The sequence below is a fragment of the Oncorhynchus kisutch genome, linkage group LG11 (assembly GCF_002021735.2).
Source record: "Oncorhynchus kisutch isolate 150728-3 linkage group LG11, Okis_V2, whole genome shotgun sequence".
Lineage (NCBI taxonomy): Eukaryota > Metazoa > Chordata > Actinopteri > Salmoniformes > Salmonidae > Oncorhynchus > Oncorhynchus kisutch.
In genome coordinates, this window is record NC_034184.2 from 31,819,325 (window position 1) to 31,840,421 (window position 21,097).

General features: G+C 40.7%; 2 protein-coding genes across 2 annotated transcripts; one reads left to right on the forward strand and one right to left on the reverse strand.

Annotated features, from left to right (window-relative positions):
* Window positions 1–4,888: 4,888 nt before the first annotated feature.
* Window positions 4,889–5,709, forward strand: LOC109898875 (early growth response protein 2b-like). The gene has a single exon (XM_020493933.2). The coding sequence runs from the start codon at window positions 4,984–4,986 to the stop codon at window positions 5,707–5,709; it is 726 nt and encodes a 241-aa protein (XP_020349522.1). The 5' UTR covers window positions 4,889–4,983.
* Window positions 5,710–9,240: 3,531 nt separating this feature from the next.
* LOC109899763 (2-aminoethanethiol dioxygenase) lies at window positions 9,241–10,677 on the reverse strand. The gene has a single exon (XM_020495274.2). It carries the CDS (start codon window positions 10,381–10,383, stop codon window positions 9,625–9,627), a length of 759 nt encoding a protein of 252 aa, XP_020350863.1. The 5' UTR covers window positions 10,384–10,677; the 3' UTR covers window positions 9,241–9,624.
* Between the last annotated feature and the right edge of the window lie 10,420 nt (window positions 10,678–21,097).

Sequence of the window (21,097 nt, forward strand, 5' to 3'; positions counted from 1 at the left end):
TGATTCAAACACATCAAGACATACATTCATCCCATTTGCAATACATGCATTTATGAATGGATATTCTCTGGTCTGTTTTTAATATATAAGAAATTTTACTGCAAACCTCAAACATATCTTCAAATCAAATTCGTCATGCATGTATTACCTATTTTACAAAAAAAGTGTTATAAAACAAAGATTCATAATAACAAAAACCACACATGACATTTGATTAATCGTCATGCAGGGGTCCCCAGACCCCTAGGTGACACAGGCATAGGCAACACAAAACGCCCCCCTCTAAATCCCACTCAATGTGGCGGGGCGTGGGCGTGGGGTGCAGGGAGGGCACCATTCCCCACGGAGGCACGCTGTGCAGAATGACAACCGGACACTGGACCTGGAAAAACTCCCATCTGCCAGAGGGAAGAGGCATTCACCCAATCCACTAACATTTTTGTAACTGTGGGCGTTAAAAAGGGAACTTTTGGGTTAATTTCCCCCACTGCAAGGGGAAAGGGGAGTTAGGTAGGGAAGACCGTTCCTAAACTACCCACTAGTCATTGGGATGTCTTATTTAAGTAGGTCTATCATTTTTAGGTGGACAAGTTGTTGCCTGTGTTACAAGCCTATGGACAATTGTTTTTGTGTTTCCTACATAGTCATATGTGCTATAACAAATTACATACACTAACTAGCCTATTGTGGAATATGTTGAAGGTTTCACAAATAGGAATACACATAGATGATGTTATTAGGAACATGTCAGACACATTTTGTATAAGAAAGACTAAAGATCATCACCATTATAAGTAGACGGTATCCCCTGTGACAGAATAGCAAATCAAATCAAATTTTATTGGTCACATACACATTTAGCAGATGCTATTGCGGGTGTAGCGAAATTATTGTGTTCCTAGCTCCAACAGTGCAGTAGTATCTAACAATTCACAACAATACACACAAATCTAAAAGTAAAAGAATGGAATTAATAAATAAATATTAGATCGAGTGGCATTGACTAAAATACCATAGAATACAATACAGTATATACATATGAGATGAGTAAAGCAGTATGTAAACATTATTTAAACATTATTAAAGTGGCCAGTGATTCCAAGTCTATGTAAATAGGGCAGCAGCCTCTACACTGCAGGGTTGAGTAACCAGGAGGAAACCGGCTAGTGATGGCTATTTAACAGTCTGATTGTCTTGAGATAGAAGCTATTTTTCAGTCTCTCGGTCCCAGCTTGATGCACCTGTACTCACCACGCCTTCTGGATGATAGCGGGGTGAACAGGCCGTGGCTCGGGTAGTTGATGTCCTTGATGGTATTTTTGGCCTTCCTGACATCTGGTACTGTAGGTGTCCTGGAGGGCAGGTAGTTTGCCCCCGGTGATGCATTGGGTAGACCGTGCCACCCTCTGGAGAGCTCTGCGGTTGTGGGCGGTGCAGTTGCAGTAACAGGTGGTGATACAGCTTGACAGGATGCTCTCAATTGTGCATCTGTAAAAGTTTGAGGGATTTAGGGGCCAAGGCAAAATTCTTCAGCCTCCTGAGGTTGAAGAGACGCTGTTGCACCTTCTTCACCACACTGTCTGTGTAGGTGGGCCATTTCAGACCGGCAGTGATGTGTACCGAGGAACTTGAAGCTTTCCACCTTCTCAACTTCAGTCCCGTCAATGGCGATAGGGGCGTGCTCCTTTGTTTTGTTGACGTTGAGTGAGAGGATATTTTCCTGGCACCACTCTCCCAGGGTCCTCAACTCCTCCTTGTAGGCTGTCTCATCATTGTTGGTAATCAGGCCTACTACTGTTGTGTCGCAGCCCGTCAGTAAGTCCAGGACCCAGTTGCACAGGGTGGGGTTGAGACCCAGAGCCCCGAGTTTAATGATGAGCTTGGAGGGTACTATGTTGTTGAATGCTGAGCTATAGTGAATGAACAGCATTCTTACATAGGTATTCCTCTTGTCCAGATGGGATAGGGAAGTGTGCAATGTGATTGCATCGTCTGTGGATCTATTGGAGCGATAAAGCAAATTGAAGTGGGTCTAGGATGTCAGGTAAAGTAGTGGTGATATTATCCTTAACTAGACTCTCAAAGCACTTCATGATGACAGAAGTGAGTGCTATGGGGTGATTGTCATTTAGTTCAGTTACCTTTGCTTTCTTGGGTACAGGAACGGTGGGCATCTTTAAGCAAGAGGGGACAGCAGACTGGGATAGGGAGAGGTTGAATATGTCTGTAAACACTCCAGCCAGCTGGTCTGCACATGCTCTGAGGACGGGGCTATGGATGTCGTCTGGGCCAGCAGCCTTGCGAGGGTTAACACGTTTCAATGTCTTACTCACGCCGGCCACGAAGGAGAGCCCACAGTCCTAGGCAGCGGGCCGCGTCGGTGGCACTGTGTTATCCTCAAAGCGGGCGAAGAAGGTGTTTAGCTTGTCAGGGAGCAAGACATCGGTGTCCGCGACATGGTTGGTTTTCCCTTTGTAGTCCGTGATTGTCTGTAGATCCTGCCACATGTCTTTTGTCTGAGCCATTGAATTGCGACTCCACTTTGTCTCTGTACTGACGTTTTTCCTGTTTGATTGCCTTACGGAGGGAATAACTTACACTGTTTGTATTCGGCCATATTCCCAGTCATCTTGCCATTGTTAAATTCGGTGGTTCTCGCTTTCAGTTTTGTGAGGATGCTTCCATTTATCCATGGTTTCTGGTTTGGGTAGGTTTTGATAGTCACAGTGGATACAACATCTCCAATACACTTCCTGATGAACTCAGTCACCGTATCTGTGGATTCGTCAATGTTATTCTCAGAGGCTACCCGGACCATATCCCAGTCCGTGTGATCAAAACAATCTTGAAGCATGGATTCTGATTGGTCAGACCAGCGTTGAATAGACTTTAGCATGGGTACTTCCTGTTTAGGTTTCTGCCTATAGGAAGGAGAAGAAAATTGGAGTCATGATCAGATTTGCCGTAGGGAGGGCAGGGGAGGGCCTTGTAGGCATTTCGAAAAGTTGAGTAGCAGTGGTCCAATGTTTTTCCAGCACAAGTACTACGGTCAATATGCTGGTAGATTTTCGGTAGTGTTTTCCTCAAATTTGCTTGGTTAAAATCACCAGCTACAATAAATGCTGCCTCAGGATTATCTACTTGTGTAAGGAGAAGTCTCATTACCTGTGTGTCATAGTGGACGTGCAGGCATAGTGTTTAAAAGGCCTCCTCTTGCTTTGTTACTAACTGCCACAGCCCTTGGATCAACAACCTTGTCACATGCACAGTATGCCTACAGACATCAGCCATATGTAATTTACACTGAATGAGGGCAGCTTGATGAGAAGAGAGGAAGGAGTCCCAAGATGATCCCTTCAATAGTGTGGGATGTAGAGTAGGTGCAGCTATGTCATACATTCCTTCAGTCCATACAGGTTGGCAACCCATAACTCAAGAAGGATTAATAGTCTATCTAATGACCATCCTGTTCACTGGGTACAAATGTTCCAACTTTATGGGTTGATATGAAGCATATGCCTTATAAAGCATTCTAAAGCATATACCTTCATACATTTTTTGTTTATCCTACACTGATTATTTCCCCCCAAAATGTTTTAGGTAGCTATAGAACTTTGACCAATTCAAATGTCAATTGTTGCACATGAAATCGCTCTTATCATATGCCTCTACTCTATATTTAATGTATGCAATTTACCGGATGTATTTAATATCAGTAGAAAGTGGGTGTCTTCTATTACACAAGTTGAATCCATTTTTGGTGAAGTGTTACCAGAGTTCCTGTAAGCTTTTGTCAGCATGCCGATTATTATATAGACAATAAAATGGGAAATCAACTTTACATGGTAATATTTACTCAACTGAACCAGGTTAACAAATACCATGTAAAAAGAAAACTAATTTGTCATGTATTTTTTTAAATAATTGACAAGTGTTCTTTGATGTTGTAATCAAGTTTGAGGCCTAATCCTTGCCCGGTTTTTCCCCCGTTTTAATCACCTAGTCCTTGGGTGGCCAGTGACGTCAAGGGACATTATTAAGAGACTCCCTTCAAATTCAAACTACAATATTGAATCCCCATAATACAACGATATTATATTATATTTGTCATGCGTAGGCGACACTATAGGCTATGGCAGAGAATACATCACTGGATTTGAAGGTTATATATTGAGTGCGTAAAGGCACGTAAAGGCTTAAAGCGCAAACTCTTGGTAAAATAAATGACAGCTAAAACCATGGATAAAGTTTGGGTACCAATCTGTGTTTTTTTTCACGACATTCACGAGGGAATTTACTCAAAGGAAGAGAAAATATCCGTATCATTGTCAGAGACGGAACTGGGTTAAAAGTTGAGTCATTGTAGAAACAGCACAGCCAATTAGATAAAGCTTTTTGAGAAAAGATTCATTTCTATTTCGCTGCTCTAGCCAATGGAAGGGAAGCCGGGTGTTCTCATCAACCTTACTGAAATGTCAGTATTCAAATGCATTATTAGTCATTTGAGATGATCGTAAATTGAGGAGAATAATCCAAATTATTGGTCAATATTAATCCAATAGATTCATTGTCTGCTATAGTAAACCAATGTATTTTTTACAAAGCACTATGTGACATGAAACTTAATTCGTACCCATTACAAAACCACAAATTGGTGCTCAACCGCAAGCGAAAAACCCATGCATAAAATGAAAAACCCGTGCGTAAAAGTCAGAATACTTTTTCTTTTGGCCACATATCTAACAGTACTTTTTATTTGCTCCGCAGGTGATCGTTTGAGTGAAGAAAGGGACAATTTCGAGTTGTCTTTCCAGAGCAACTTTACGCAGCCCCCGCGCACTCAGCCTGTTGCATACAAGGACACCGGAATCCCAGGGGCTTCAATAAGTAGTTTGTGATTTAACGACAGCAGCTTCCTCCCGGGTGTCTGCCTCGCTCTCGCCTGAAACACAGAACCTTTACGCATGAACCGTGAGCTGCACCATGGCGCAGAGTCAACATGATATAAACCACATGTATGCTCCATCATCGTACTCTTGTAGCAGGGAAATGTACCAGGACCAATCAACCTACCTGGCAACCTCGACCTGCCCCATGTCCTACCAACAGCCGTCCCACTCATACACGTCACCAAAGTCGACAGTGGACAGTGCGCTCTTAACCATCATGCCTGACTACAGCGGGTTCTACCAGCCAAATTGTCAACGAGACATCCAGGCTTTTCCTGACAGGAAAGTGTTACCATATTCACTGAACTCGCTGAGGCTTCCACCACCTCTGACACCTCTGAACACAATAAGGAATTTTACACGTGTGGGACCTGCGACAGAGGGCCCTTGTCAACCCAATCCCTACAACACTCCAAATTTACCCCTGAGGCCAATACCGAGGCCGAGAAAGTATCCAAACCGCTCAAGCAAAACACCTGTCCATGAGCGACCATACCCTTGCCCGGCAGAAAGCTGCGACAGGAGGTTCTCTCGGTCGGACGAGCTGAGCAGACACGTCAGGATCCACACAGGGCACAAACCCTTCCCATGTCGGGTCTGCATGCGCAGTTTCAGTCGCAGCGACCACCTCACTACGCACATCCGCACACACACTGGAGAAAAACCATTTTCTTGTGACCACTGTGGAAGAAATTTCGCCAGGAGTGATGAAAGAAGGAGACATACGAAAATCCACTTAAGAGAGAAAGAGAAAAAGTAATAATAATGACCCTGGCATAATTGGTTTGAACATTCAGTCATAATGTTTCCATGCAGTCCAAAAATAATTTTATAACATCCAAATCACATTCACGCTGAATTTAGCAGACATGGTTAACTTGGGCGACTACTGAATGTGGATATAAGGTGCTGAATGAATAACATCATAAATGGACAGGGCTATCACGTGTATATTATAGAAGTTAGGCATAGAGCCAGTTAGCCATAACTTAACTGTAAATGTGCACAAACACTAGTGCTCAAGATAGAACGTGTTTCAATAGAGCAGGTTAGGAAACAGTCATAGAGATGCTGAATAGCAGGCAAGGAGTAAGATTCAACGCCAATACTAAAGGGTATCAGCCGGCAAGTAGATTCTCTTTTGCCAGTGTTTAAAGAGCAGCTGAAAAACAGATGATACCACAATAGATGAGACTGTGATGGGCATCCCTGCATTTTAGCTGGAAAGGAGTGCAATGACCAATATCAGAGTCTAGAGGTCTGTTCTGTTCTGCTGAATATCATCACCATTCTGAGAGTGGGGGCTTGACTCCCATGTGTGCAAAAACTGGAAGCTTTGTACAGTGACTGTCAAGAGAGACAATTAACTGAATTTATTAACCTGCTGTTTGATAACTTTTTTAAATCTCCTGTTACTTGTTGGATAAAGATGACAGAGTAACAAACAATTGATGCCACTTAGCCTCTCAGCTGTAAGATCATTACAGAACGTAACAAAGGAGAAAAACTTTGATACTTTTATTTTACATGTGTTTTACACACTGAGTATTGATATTTAACTGACTTGATGCTTCTTACAATAAATGTAGAATATTTTGACGTTGTTGGCATAAAGAAAACTGCTTGTTTGTTAGTGTGCTTGTGCATTGTTCCACAAATGTATTCTTAATTAGCCTAGTACAAATTAAATTACTGGGCAAAGGACATGGCTGAATATTTTAAACAACAATGAAATCCACTTTGTGTTGTAGAATATGTATTTCTGTCTTATTTTGGTCCTTTGAAAGTAGGCTATAGGCTATTGTATATAAACTCAGCAACAACAGAAGAACATCCTCTCACTGTCAAATGTGTTTATTTTCAGCAAACTTAACATGTGTAAATATTTGTATGAACATAAACAAGATTCAAAAACGGAGACATAAACTGAACAAGATTCACAGACATGTGACTAACAAAAATGGAAAAATGTGTCCCTGAACAAAGCGGGGTCACAAAGGGGGGGTAACAGTCAGTATCTGGTGTGGCCACCAGCTGCATTAAGTACTGCAGTGCATTTCTCCTCATGGACTGCACCAGATTTGCCCGTTCTTGCTGTGAGATGTTACCCCGCTCTTCCACCAAGGCACCTGCAAGTTCCCGGACATTTCTGGGGGGAATGACCCTAGCCCTCACCCTCCGATCCAACAGGTCCAAGACGTGCTCAAAGGGATTGAGATCCGGGCTTTTCGCTGGCCATGGCAGAACACTGACATTCCTGTCTTGCAGGAAATCACGCACAGAATGAGCAGTATGGCTGGTGGCATTGTCATGCTGGAGGGTCATGTCAGGATGAGCCTGCAGGAAGGGTACCACATGAGGGAGGAGGATGTCTTCCCTGTAATGCACAGCGTTGAGATAGCTTGTTGTCATTGCAGGCAGTCCGATGATGCTGTGACACACTGCCCCAGACCATGACAGACCCTCCACCTCGATCCCGCTCCAGACTACAGGCTTCGGTGTAACGCTCATTCCTTCAACAATAAACGCAAATCTGACCATCACCCCTGGTGAGACAAAACAGCGACTCGTCAAATAGCACTTTTTGCCAGTCCTGTCTGGTCCAGTGACGGTGGGTTTGTGCCCATAGGTGACGTTGTTGCCAGTGATGTCTGGTGAGGTCCTGCCTTACAACAGGCCTACAAGCCCTCAGTCCAGCCTCTCTCAGCCTATTGCGGACAGTCTGAGCACTGATGGGAGTGATTGTGCGTTCCTGGTGTAACTCGGGCAGTTGTTGTTGCCATCCTGTACCTGTACCGCAGGTGTGATGTTCGGATGTACCGATCCTGTGCAGGTGTTGTTACACGTGGATGATCAGCTGTCCGTCCTGTCTCTCTGCAGCGCTATCTTAGGCGTCTCACAGTACGGACATTGCAATATATTGCCCTGACCACATCTGCAGTCCTCATCCTTCCGTGCAGCATGCCTAAGGCACGTTCACACAGATGAGCAGGGATCCTGGGCATCTTTATTTTGGTGTTTTTCAGTCAGTAGAAAAGCCTTTTTAGTGTCCTAAGTTTTCATAACTGTGACCTTAATTGCCTACCATCTGTAAGCTGTTTGTGTCTTAACGACCATTCCACAGTTGCATGTTCATTAATTGTGTGTGGTTCAATGAACAAGCATGGGAAACAGTGTTTAAACCCTTTACAATGAAGATCTGTGAAGTTATTTGGATTTTTACAAAAACATTTTTTTTATTAGTTTAGGTCAAGGGAGGCCTATACTGTATACAGTATTCTACTAGTCACATTGTCCTTCTCAGGTAATACTCAGTATGTCCACAAGAGGCCCCTAAGCTGCAAGCAATGAACTCAATAGCACTCTGCCAAATATGAGCTAAATTCCCAAATTGATGAAGCAAGCAAAATTATTATGGGGATTAAGTTTAATTGGTGAAGTTCGATTAACTAAGCAATGTTTAAGATAATTATTCAGTAACCCATGTCCCATGGGACTATCTCAAAGAATGTAGTTTGGTCCAATCAAAACATACCTATAGTAAATTATGACTTTTTTCATTTGTAAAGTCTGATTAATTCAGGCTGTAATACACAATTGGTATATACAACCTGAAAGTAATGACTTCAAAATCATGTAAATGTTCCATACAAGAAAGAATGTTTAATTAAATGACATTTAAACTTACTCTACTGCTTGTCTGTTAGGTTTGTCTTTCAGTTGCTTAACCAATCTTTTTAGAGTGCCAGTTGGTATATGGTTCAGTTTGGCATAGAGGTAAAGTTAGGCAGTATAATATAATAAATGGTATATTATGAATCACGGGAGGATGGAGGACATTGCACACTGTATTTTTGTTGTTGTTGAAGGCTTGAAATCTGAATATAAATAAATAAAAATCTCACAACGGTGTGGATTGTTCTCCATCCTCCCGATTCAGAATATAATTTTCATTATCATGGCATGCTTGGTTCAACAGCTATTGACTAAATAAAATGTAAAATTCAATATAAAAATTGTTTATCTCAGTGCCCGGAACTGAACAATATACCTCCCAGCTCTTTAACAAGTTGGGTAAACAAGATTTTCCTTGGGATATTTTGTTTCAAATTTAGAGCAGCCAAAGAATAAACCACAGACAACTGGTAGAGTAATTTTAAATGTTATTTGTTCCACATTCTGGCTTGTAAGGAACACTTACACGATTCTTCAGGCATTAGTTTCAGGTTGTATATAGCAATTAATTGTGCATTACAGCATACCCCATTTAGTGAATTCTTGAGTCCCTCAATATTGTTCTTCTTAGAAATGTTATGTTTAATGTATGATTTCAGTTCATTTCAAGACATGATATATTTGGTGTAATTTCAAATACATTAGAGATGATGTACAAAGATCACAATTGATCAACTGAGTAACTACTTTCATTACAGGCTAAATGCATTGTGACTGGCCAACCCCCAAATGGAAGAGACGATTGTGAGCATTTGTCCAACTTTAGTATAAGTGCTTTAAGTTCAGACATGTTTTCCCATTACACACCACAGTGACAGTGATATATCCATTCCATAATAATCCATCATTGTAGGAATTATGACCATCATACATTTATACCATGTTGTGACACAGCCCTGAGAATCAATGGTTCACATCAATTCAGCGTTCATAGTGCGCTTCAGATATTGACTTCAGGGCCGGGGTAAGGTTCACCACCACACCAAAAATCAGAAGGTTGCGGTACTTCCATGAGCCAAACTTCCTTTTGCCCCTGAGCCTCAGCCTTTTTGTCCTCCGAGTCCGAGGCAGACTCCAGAACTTTGTAATAATGACAGTCTCTACCGTCATCTGGATCATATGGTGGTGCCAGAATATCGAGGAAAGCAGTGGGTCCATCGACTGCGTCGATTTGATGAAGGTTGTCTCGGTCAGGTGTCAAAATACACGGGCCACTCTCTTCTGTAAACTCACCGACCGACCGGAGTATTGACCTCCTCAGCGTATCTCTCTGGAAAGGTAGCAGGGGAGGCTTGAATTGCGTGTCACTGGCCACGTTAGTTGATTTGTCCAACCTGTCAAAACAGGTGATCCTGACCTTGCCATACATAACTTTTAACATGCCGTACATTCCCGGGTGGTCGTGCAAGGGGATGGAAGCACCGCTCTTCAGCAGAAACACCCCCATGCTGAATTGGTCTGTCTCGCATATGTGCATGTATGTGACCGGGGGGTTGTGTGGCAGAGGTGTAGACGCGCAGTCAACTTTCCTTGGAGCAATCTTCAGATCCGCAGCTCTGATTTCGGTCATGAGGGTTTGGAGTTTACCTTGATTATCCAGAAACGCTTTATCACCTACCAAAGATGGGTTTCTAAAAGTTACAAGGGCCTGTCTACCAATTTTCTGAACGAGGGAGGTCATGCTGTCGCGAGGCATCATTAAACCCGTGAAGTACTGTTCTGTAATTCCACACTAGCCTCGCGCTTGCTAGCTAGCGTTTTGCAGGCTGGGCTTCAAGCACAGCTGCTGTTGATCCTGCCTGTCCCTCTCTCGGTGAGAATGATTGATTACTCCCGGTGAAATATATATTCCAACTTCACATAAAAATAGAAAGTCGAATACAATTTTAAGTGAGGGGTACTCTGTATGACACAACATCAAATTTCTCTCCAACTCCCCATTTACGGATATCTTTCACACACGTCCGCAAAGGAAAACGCTTCAGTTCGTGACGCGGGGCATTGTGGGAAATGTGGTTTAATAATGTACTGTTGGTATTTATCTTCACCCAAACACATCGTTATTAGATAAAACATATAAAGCATATGAAATGTGTATAATATTTGTTATGATACTATGTTAAATTACAAGTCTTACATTTCATATCATTGTGAGAGATGATACACGTATTTATTTATGTACTACAATAACCAAAATACCATTCCTCACCTCCTTAAAGGGGAACAGCAGTGAGGTTGTTGACCTTTTCATACTTGAGGCTACTGATTCTGGACATTACAGAGCGCAGCAGTGTACTATGAGTAGGCCTACCATATAAGACTAAACTCGTTTATTATTCTATCAATTGAAAAAGCAGAGCAGCATTAGGTTTGAAATAATGGCAGGACTTTGAAAGAATAGTATAATTTTCTCTGAAACATAAGAGAGTCTATAAATCTCACCGAGCAGCAAGCCCAATGCACATTTTAATTTGAGTCATTTAGCTGACACTGTTATCCAGAGCAACAAGAGTTAAGTGTCTTGCTCAAGGGTACAACAACAGATTTTTCACTGAGTCAGCTCAATGATTCGAACCAGCAACCTTTCGGTTACGCTCTAAACACACTTTACCACTAGGCTACCTGCCATCTCAATGTATGTTACGGCAGCCTAATATCCTTTAACAATTTGGCCACCAAAAAATAATTAATGAATCATAAGTGACCTGTCATATGGAAGCTATTAAGCATGTTATCTAAAAAGAGTGACAGATGGTTCCACATTTGTTAATCGTTCCTCATCACGTTGTTTTTCTGTTATTTTTTCCCCACAATTCTCCATCATCTCACACACACACACACACACACACACACACACAAAGGATACACTCGTGCAGGAAATGACACCAACTCCCCCGTCCATTCCTTTGTTCCTCTTATTCTTGGCTCCCGGTAAAGTGTATTTCTGCTACAGATAAGTTGAGGCATAGCCTAAGAGGCATAGCCTAACCACATTTATAAATGTGTTTTGCAAACTTGATTAATTAGGTGCTTTCATGTGAGATACAACTGGATGGAAGCAGGTGGAAACTCTGGAGCTAAATTGAAAGTAAAGCTTAGCAAGAAGCATAGCTAAAGCAAGAGGACTCTGTCCTGCCTCCTTAATTCTATTGTGGTGCTTCTGTCGAAACAAAACAAACAAGATTTTTATCTGCAAGAAGCTGTTTATTTGTGGCCTTGGTTCACCAGCAAACCCCACAAACCACTTGTATATTTATCACTGTGTCTTAGAAATTCCTCGAGAGCAGCAGTAGTATCTTTCAAAACATCATGGAGTTTGTATGCTGCTGGGCCTGCAATGAGCTGTAGAGCACTCCTCCATTACTCAGGGAGTCAGCTTGATTTCTTGTGAAACAGCAGTATGGTAATAGGGCATTGTTGCAGTAAATTACATAGAGATATTTTGGGTTTGATCTTAAAACGGATATCCACTGTGCTTTGGAGCTAGGCAAGACAAGCCTATCCCCCCCCCCCCCAAATTCTTCACATCGAATGCTACGCATGGCCAGTAAACAGGATTTATGTTTTCCAGAATCACTCTCAAGGTCATGATGGATATAATATGCTTAGAGTTGTCGGGTCTCTCAACCCAGAGTCATTGTGTGCTCTCCCGACACTCCGCTGGGTATTTGCAGGAAGCAAGGCTGTTGTACAGTCCCCCCCACATGCTATCTTATCCCTAGGGATCCATAAGGAGTGGCTAACGGCTAGCTAACACAGTCTTTTTTACATTTTATTTTTTACTTCTGCTTATAGCCATAATCTTTATTACTAAACAGTTGGTCCTCCCAACTAGAGTAACATCGGTTTTCTGTCTCCTGTCACCACACTTTATATGGAGCATATCAATTGTGGATATACCAAATTAAAAACAACTAATTGATAACAAAATATTCTAGGGTAAAGGGTCCCTAAATGTTGCATGCATATTATTCTGTCAACAGAGAAACATAAAAAAAAGTCATATTTGGCATCACTGATGTCGTTTCAAGTTTAAGAATCTAGCTCACTGGTTTCATAAAGCCACAATGTATTTACACAGCTTCCAAGGAAAACAAAGGTTCTGGCTGGAGCCTTTGATTCAAGCTGGCCTTTCAGGGATAAAAAGAGGAAGAGGAATAGAGAGAGGGTGGCGGGGAGAAGAGTGAGCTTAGGCATTGGCTTGCAAGTGCAGGGCCTCATGGCCCCCATCCACTAACAGCCCATCCTCTCTGCTTGTTTCCTATCGACATAGGGTCCCTGCACTGTGAACAGGGGACTCAGAGGACTTGGGTTCTGTTGATAATGGGCCCTGTTTCTCCTTTGAGAAGTTTATTATCTCTGGCAGAGGAATCTTCAAACATTCTCTCTGGCCAGGCCTGGGCCCACTGACTTCATATGCTAGATTTCATATTGTCAGTTTGAGTTTGTGTTGCTGGGTGAAAAGTTATGATTTAACAGATAATTAATATCTTAACCAAGGTGGCTTTATGAATGCTATATTCAAGGAGCCATACAGTATAGATAAAATGATCAATACAGAGCCAAAGAGATACTGATTTAAATAGTTATGTGGCTGGGCACCCAAATTCAGGTAAACCTGTTGAGATTTGTTTATCTTCTCAAGGAACGATAAAAACATGCTACATGCAGTATTATTGCATTGTAATGCAGCTTTGTGAATCATAATGTATGGTGAGGTGTTGTCTATATCAAAGATGAAGATTCTAAAGCAGAGTGAAGGATGTTTGGATTATCACTTCCAAATGGACTACAAGAGTTGCAGCGGAGACGGGACATGTACACAATTCAAGTCCCAGTATAAAGCAGAGTAGAGTTGATGTCAACAGCAGGCATATGGTATACAAGACTGTAAAGGTCCAGTGATAAATGGTTATATATTATGGCACCACAACTTACTTTTGTCAAGCAATGTGCAGAAACATAACCTATTTATATCTTATTCCTGTCAATCAACATTATTCATCATTGGGAATGTTATTATTAGTTACAGTTAGCCAATGTGTTGGTACATAATTTGTGTGTGTTGTGTGTGTGTGTGTGTGGGGGGGGCATTATACAAAAATTTGCATTGTGGCATCACTGGTGTTTGGTAAGTAATCAGCCACCCAATGCATAGGGAAATATTGACATCAGCCAAGAAGCAACTGCTTCCATGATGCAACAATTAACAAATGTCCACATCCTTTTAATGATAACACAAAGTGTCATTACTGCTTATCTCTATGAGATCAGTGTTGTGTATTGTGTTGAGAACAAACCTGTTTTGAGATGTCATTTTCCAAACAGTAGATTTCAATGAGAAATCCAGTGTGGAAGTCTAGGATGATAATATCATTCATTTATTCTACAGCAAGCCTACAGCAATCCACAAAGATCTCACTCTAAACTTCCTGCCTGGACAATTGCAAACATTCTTTATCTTCACCATGATCCATCCTAGGGCTGACCCCATTTAGTCGACTGGTCGATTGTTTGGTCAATAGGCTGTTGGTCGACCGATAATTTTTTAAATTAAGCAGTTGCAAAAAAATACAAGTTTTATGGCACATTTTGATTGACGCCTGTCTCAGTGGACTAATCCATTGCGGATTCCACGGGGACGGCACACCAGTATCACCAGTAGTATATTTACTGTTAATTCATATAATTTCTCATCTACAATGTTTGTTTGGCTTCCGTCATTTCTCTTATTAATTAAATATGTTATTATTACAGTGTTTTACAGTTCTTATTGTCAGAGTGGACACGTTGTTTGCAGAGCTCACAACCTAGGCTACGCTTGTGCAAAACAAGTTTGGGGCTATTTCATTCCATTTACGAGTTGTCAATTTATTCATTGTGTTTAGTTTGGAGTGATCCTGTCAATGTTGAGTACGGAGGCACATCTAATTATGCATAGCAGTAGGCCTAGGCTTCCTGGCCTGCGCGCAAATGTAGGCTTATAAATGTGCCCATTTGGGGATCTGATAGTATTTCTGATTGTCTTAACTCAACACCACTAATGAGCTGTGGAACTTCTCAAAGTCATTTTTTCCTTCACCTCAAACAAATCAAATCAAACAGCAAGTGAACAAAGTCTGTTTTTACATCCATTGAGAACGACAATAGTTCCTCAATGTAGCCTATTTGAAAAATCTTTCCAGCTCTATCCTTTTGATAACCACTTGGCATGAAAGGAAATAATATGTAATGCTCTGATCTGGTGGAAACATCATAAAATAGGCCTACCTGATTACTTCTTATCCCTTGCACAAATACAGCTGTGTCTGTCCAGAGCTCACTGGTGGCAGGAAACTGCCGTTTCCTGCTGGTCCAGAATATTTTATACAATGTTGTAAGTTTGTTAGCACAAGCTTTGGGCTGCACCAAGTTGATAGTTGATACAATGTTTCAAGTTTCTGCAGACAGGCCATGAGTAACCAATGTGATTAATTTTTATCTGGATATTTTCTACCTGCAGGCTGCAATGTTTTTATTTGCTGGCTTTATGTAGGCTATTTTGACTAGTTGGCGATGGCAATAGAAGTTACTTTTAGATTTGTATTATTTTCATTTAGATTTAGATATAATTTTTTATTAATCCCATGACAATGATTTTGAGATATGAAGAATTGATTATAAAATAAAATGTGCATATGAAAATCCTAACTGGCACACAGATCGGTAGAAATGGTAAGATAAATCCAAATGGAAAAGGTTTGCCGACCCCTGATGTAGCCTATAACCGGAAACTTCGGGAACATAAAGGCAGAATCTGTGAAGGCCAGCAGCAGCTGGCAGCTAGAGGAGGGTCAGGAACAGGTTTTTGTCTTCCAGTTAGGCTATCTTGATCTCTGGCTCCCTCTTGAGTCAATTGTGTGTTTTAATTATTGAATCACAGTGTGCTTAAAGAATCAGACAAGCTTAGTAGCCTACATATACTGTAGTTGATTTTATTAAAACACATAGGTTGATTCTATAAAAAAATAAACATTTTAAAATCGAATTGGTCGGACTCTTGGTCGACCAGTATTGTTTTTAGTCAGGGACAGCCCTAATCCATCCACAACACTTTTGTTGATTATGAGATGTTTGAACTTGGTAACCTTTTCATAGGAACTGAGAGAAAGGAGAGGGGACTGTCTCACCCATTGCTACCCAGAGGTACAAGGCAGACCCTCATAAGAGTCTCATTCAAAATGCAGTTTTGTTAATGGATCAACAATTATGCAGAATTCAAGGGTACATTTGGAGACAGTGTAGACAGAGATGAATCAAATAGCAAAAGTCTACAAAGGACTTGTCTACCATGCATCTGATTATGTTCTGGCAATGTTGGCAGTATTGCAATTACAGTGTAATAACTACAGTGCATGTTGTATTATTTTATGGGGGATGGATATATATTTTTCATATATTATTATTTATTTTTTTACAGTCAGTAACACTTTATTTGGACAGTCCATCTGTAGATGCTCTACAGACTATCGGTAACATTTCAACTACACTGAACAAAAATATAAATGCAACATGTAAAGTGTTGGTCCCATGTTTTATGAGCTGAAATAAAAGATCCCAGAAATGTTCCTATATGCACAAAAAGCTTATTTCTGTTTACATCCCTGTTCGTGAGCATTCTCCTTTTGCCAAGATAATTAATCCACCTGACAGGTGTGGCATATCAAGAAGCTGATTAAACAGCATGATCATTACACAGGTGCATCTTGTGCTGGGGACAATTAAAGGCCCATCTAAAATGTGCAGTTTTGTCACACAACACAATGCCACAGATGTCTAAAGTTTTGAGGAAGCAAGCAATTGGCATGCTGACTGCAGGAATGTCCACCAGAGCTATTGTCAGAGAATGTAATGTTAATTTGGCAGTACGTCCAACCGGCCTCATAACCGCAGACCGCGTGTGACCACACCATCCCACATCCAGCTTCTTTACCTGCGTGATCGTCTGAGACCAGCCACTCAGACAGCTGATGAAACTGTGGGTTTGCACAACCTAAGAATTTCTACACAAACTGTCAGTAACTATCTCAGGGAAGTTTATCTGCGTGCTCGCCATCCTCATCAGGGTCTTGACTAGAGGTCGACTGATTATGATTTTTCAACGGCGATACCGATATCGATTACTGGAAGACCCCAAAAAAAGCCGATACCGATTAATCGGCAGAATTTTTGTATTTCTTTATTTGTAATAATGACAATTACAACAATACTGAATGAACACTTATTTTAACTTAATATAATACATCAATAAAATCAATTTAGCCTCAAATAAATAATGAAACATGTTCAATTTGGTTTAAATAATGCAAAAACAAAGTGTTGGAGAAGAAAGTAAAAGTGCAATATGTGCCATGTAAGAAAGCTAACGTTTAAGTTCCTTGCTCACAACATGAGAACATATGAAAGCTGGTGGTTCCTTTTAACATGAGTCTTCAATATTCTCAGGTAATAAGTTTTAGGTTGTAGTTATTATAGGACTATTTCTCTCTATACGATTTGTATTTCATATACCTTTGACTATTGGATGAACTTATAGGCACTTAATATTGCCAGTGTAACAGTATAGCTTCCGTCCCTCTCCTCGCCCCTACCTGGGCTCGAACCAGGAACACATCGACAACAGCCACCCTCGAAGCAGCGTTACCCATGCAGAGCTAGGGGGAACAACTACTCCAAATCTCAGAGCGAGTGATGTTTGAAACGCTATGAGCGCGCACCCTGCTAACTAGCTAGCCATTTCACATCGGTTACACCAGCCTAATCTCGGGAGTTGATAGGATTGAAGTCATAAACAGCGCAATAGCTGCTGGTAAAACGCACTAAAGTGCTGTTTGAATGAATGCTTACGAGCCTGCTGGTGCCTACCATCGCTCAGTCCGACTGCTCTATCAAATTATATACTTAATTATAACATAATAACACATAGAAATACGAGCCTTTGGTCATTAATATGGTTGAATCCGGAAACTATCATTTCGAAAACAAAACGTTTATTATTTCAGTGAAATACGGAACCGTTCGGTATTTTATCTAACGGGTGGCATCCATAAGTCTAAATATTCCTGTTACATTGCACAACCTTCAATGTTATGTCATAATTACGTAAAATTCTGGCAAATTAGTTCGCAATGAGTCAGGCGGCCCAAACTTTTGCATATACCCTGACTCTACGTGCAATGAACGCAAGAGAAGTGACACAATTTCACCTGGTTAATATGGCCTGCTAACCTGGATTTCTTTTAGCTAAATATGCAGGTTTAAAAATATATACTTCTGTGTATTGATTTTAAGAAAGGCATTGATGTTTATGGTTAGGTACACGTTGGAGCAACGACAGTCCTTTCTCGCAAATGAGCACCGCATCGATTATATGCAACGCAGGACACACTAGATAAACTAGTAATATCATCAACCATGTGTAGTTATAACTAGTGATTATGATTGATTGATTGTGTTTTATAAGTTTAATGCTAGCTAGCAACTTACCTTGGCTTCTTACTGCATTTGCGTAACAGGCAGGCTCCTCGTGAGGCAGGTGGTTAGAGCGTTGGACTAGTTAACCGCAAGGTTGCAAGATTGAATCCCTGAGCTGACTAGGTAAAAATCTGTCATTCTGCCCCTGAACAAGGCAGTTAACCCACCATTCCTAGGCCTTCATTGAAAATAAGAACGTGTTAACTGACTTGCCTAGTTAAATAAAGGTGCACATTTTTTAATATTTTTAATCGCCCATTCCGATTAATCGGGCGACCTCTAGTCTTGACCTGACTGCAGTTCGGCATCTTAACTGACTTCAGTGGGAAAATGCTCACCTTCAATGGCCACTGGAGAAGTGTGTTCTTCACAGATGAATCCTGGTTTCAATTATACCTGGCAGATGATGGTATGATTTGATTCATTAGAATCCCCATTAGCCTACGCCAATGGCGACAGCTAGTCTTACTGGTGTCCGACGCATAACGAAAAAGAAATTACAGACAAAAGGCAATTTACATACATTTAAAAACATTAACATGTAGTGTGTGTATCAAGTAGGTGTATGGCGTCGTGTGGCGAGTGGTTTGCTGATGTCAACGTTATGAACAGAGTGCCCCATGGTGGAGGTGGGGTTATGGTATGGGCAGGCATAAGCTACGGACAATGAACACAATTTCATTTTATCAATTTGAATGCACAGAGATACGGTAACGAGATCTTGAGGCTCATTGTCATGCCTTTTATTCACCGCTATCACCTCATGTTTCAGCATGATAATGCACAGCCCCATGTCTTAAAGATCTATACAAAATTCCTGGAAGCTGAAAATTTCCCAGTTCGTCCATGGCCTGCACACTCAGCAGACATGCTACCCATTGAGCACGTTTCGGATGCTCTGGATCGACGAGTACAACAGCGTGTTCCAGTTCCCGACAATATCCAGCAACTTCGCACAGCCATTGAAAAGGAGTGGGATAACATTCCATAGGCCACAATCAACAGCCTATAACGAAAACCCAATCTATAGCGAAAGAGATGTGGGGCGCTGCATGAGGTGCGCTGGTGGTCACACCAGATACAGACTGGTTTTCTGATCCACACCCATACCATAAAAAAATAAAATGCATATCTGTACTCCCAGTCATGTAAATTCCATAGATTAAGCCCTAATGAAATCAATTCAACAGACTGATTTCCTTACATGAACTGTAACTCAGTAAAACCTTTGAAATTGTTGCATGTTGTTTATATTTTTTGTTCAGTGTAACTATCTCTAACCATAAACCTTACTATTATTATAAACCTACTCCTAGCAAGCAGTTGCTTATCAACAGATGGTCATACTATCAACAAACTATATAGAGCATCTACAGACAGAAAATCCAGTCTATCCAAATAGTGACACATTATTATAACTGTAGCAGTGGAGACACTGAGTGGCCATCAGTGAGTATTGCACTTTTTTTGTGGCACGTGTGTGTTATAGGCTACAGTATTATATATTCCCAAATAATTTCTGATAAATTGACATCAAGGTCTAATTCATTAATTTCATGTTTTAAATGAATTATTAAATAAGTTAGTGACCACTCACTACCTTTGGTCAAGTCACCGGATATGAAAGGGCACTAGATAAAGGGCTGACGTCAAATGAACAGAACTCTGACGCACTGTTAAAGTGAGATGAGAGCAACCCATTCATTCTCAAAAAGACAAGCCTGTTCTCTCCATTGTCAAACCTACTCACAAATATGCATGACAGATTAAGGATTTCAATGTCCACTATACACATTTGTGAATAATCAAACTTTAAGTTAAGTACTTCACTAATGTAGAGTAATATGGTGTTTGAAGTACAGTAGAAGTAGCTTAATTTACAACCATCAATAATGCTCGAGTCTCTAAATGTCACAAAAGATGACTGAAAAGACAGCAATAAATACACACTACAAAAAAATGGTTGTTCTCTCCATGCACATATGCACACAGGTTATTATTTTTACATTTGGATTTGAATAATGAAACAAAAAGAGATTTTTTGTATTTTGTTTTTTACTCATGTCACACAGGCCAGCAAGTTTAAACAAAAGTAGTATAATTGTTCACAGTATTGCATTTTGCACAGTGTTATACAGACTACAGTGTTTCAAGTGAAGGCACAAAACAAGAGGTTATTCTTGCAAATAAACCCCACCTACAAACATAAACCAGGGAGACTAAACTTGTAGATATAAGAGTAACACATAATTAATCTAACTTTATCTCTGGTCACATCAACACCTTAACCTCTCTTTCTGATTGTCCAGTGTTAACAATGTCCTGATGAAACCCATAAGCCCCAAAGTGCTCTTTTGCTCAATTATGCAACTCTCTGCTACCATTAAAATATACATATACCTCGCTCCGCTACAAAACTACAAGTTACATATTTTTAACACGTTGTATTTGCTATATAAAGGAGCATGCTCTCACAAAAGCTATGCACCTCATGCATCTAAGTCCAATTACTTCCACAATGCAAAGACAGACAAAGGTAGTGAACTGAATACCTGCGACAAAAACGTACTTGAAGCACACACATAAAATCATTAAAATCTGATTCAAAGTACTGTATAAGCATTCCGTTAACCCTTTTGGTAACAGGGCCCTCTATGCATTGTATAGTCGTGGCCAAAAGTTTTGAGAATGACACAAATATCAATTTCCACAAAGTTTGCTGCTTCACTGTCTTTAGATATTTTTGTCAGATGTTACTATGGAATACTGAAGTATAATTACAAGCATTTCATAAGTGTCAAAGGCTTTTATTGACAATTACATGAAGTTGAAGCAAAAAGTGAATATTTGCAGTGTTGACCCTTCTTTTTTAAGACCTCTGCAATCCGTCCTGGCATGCT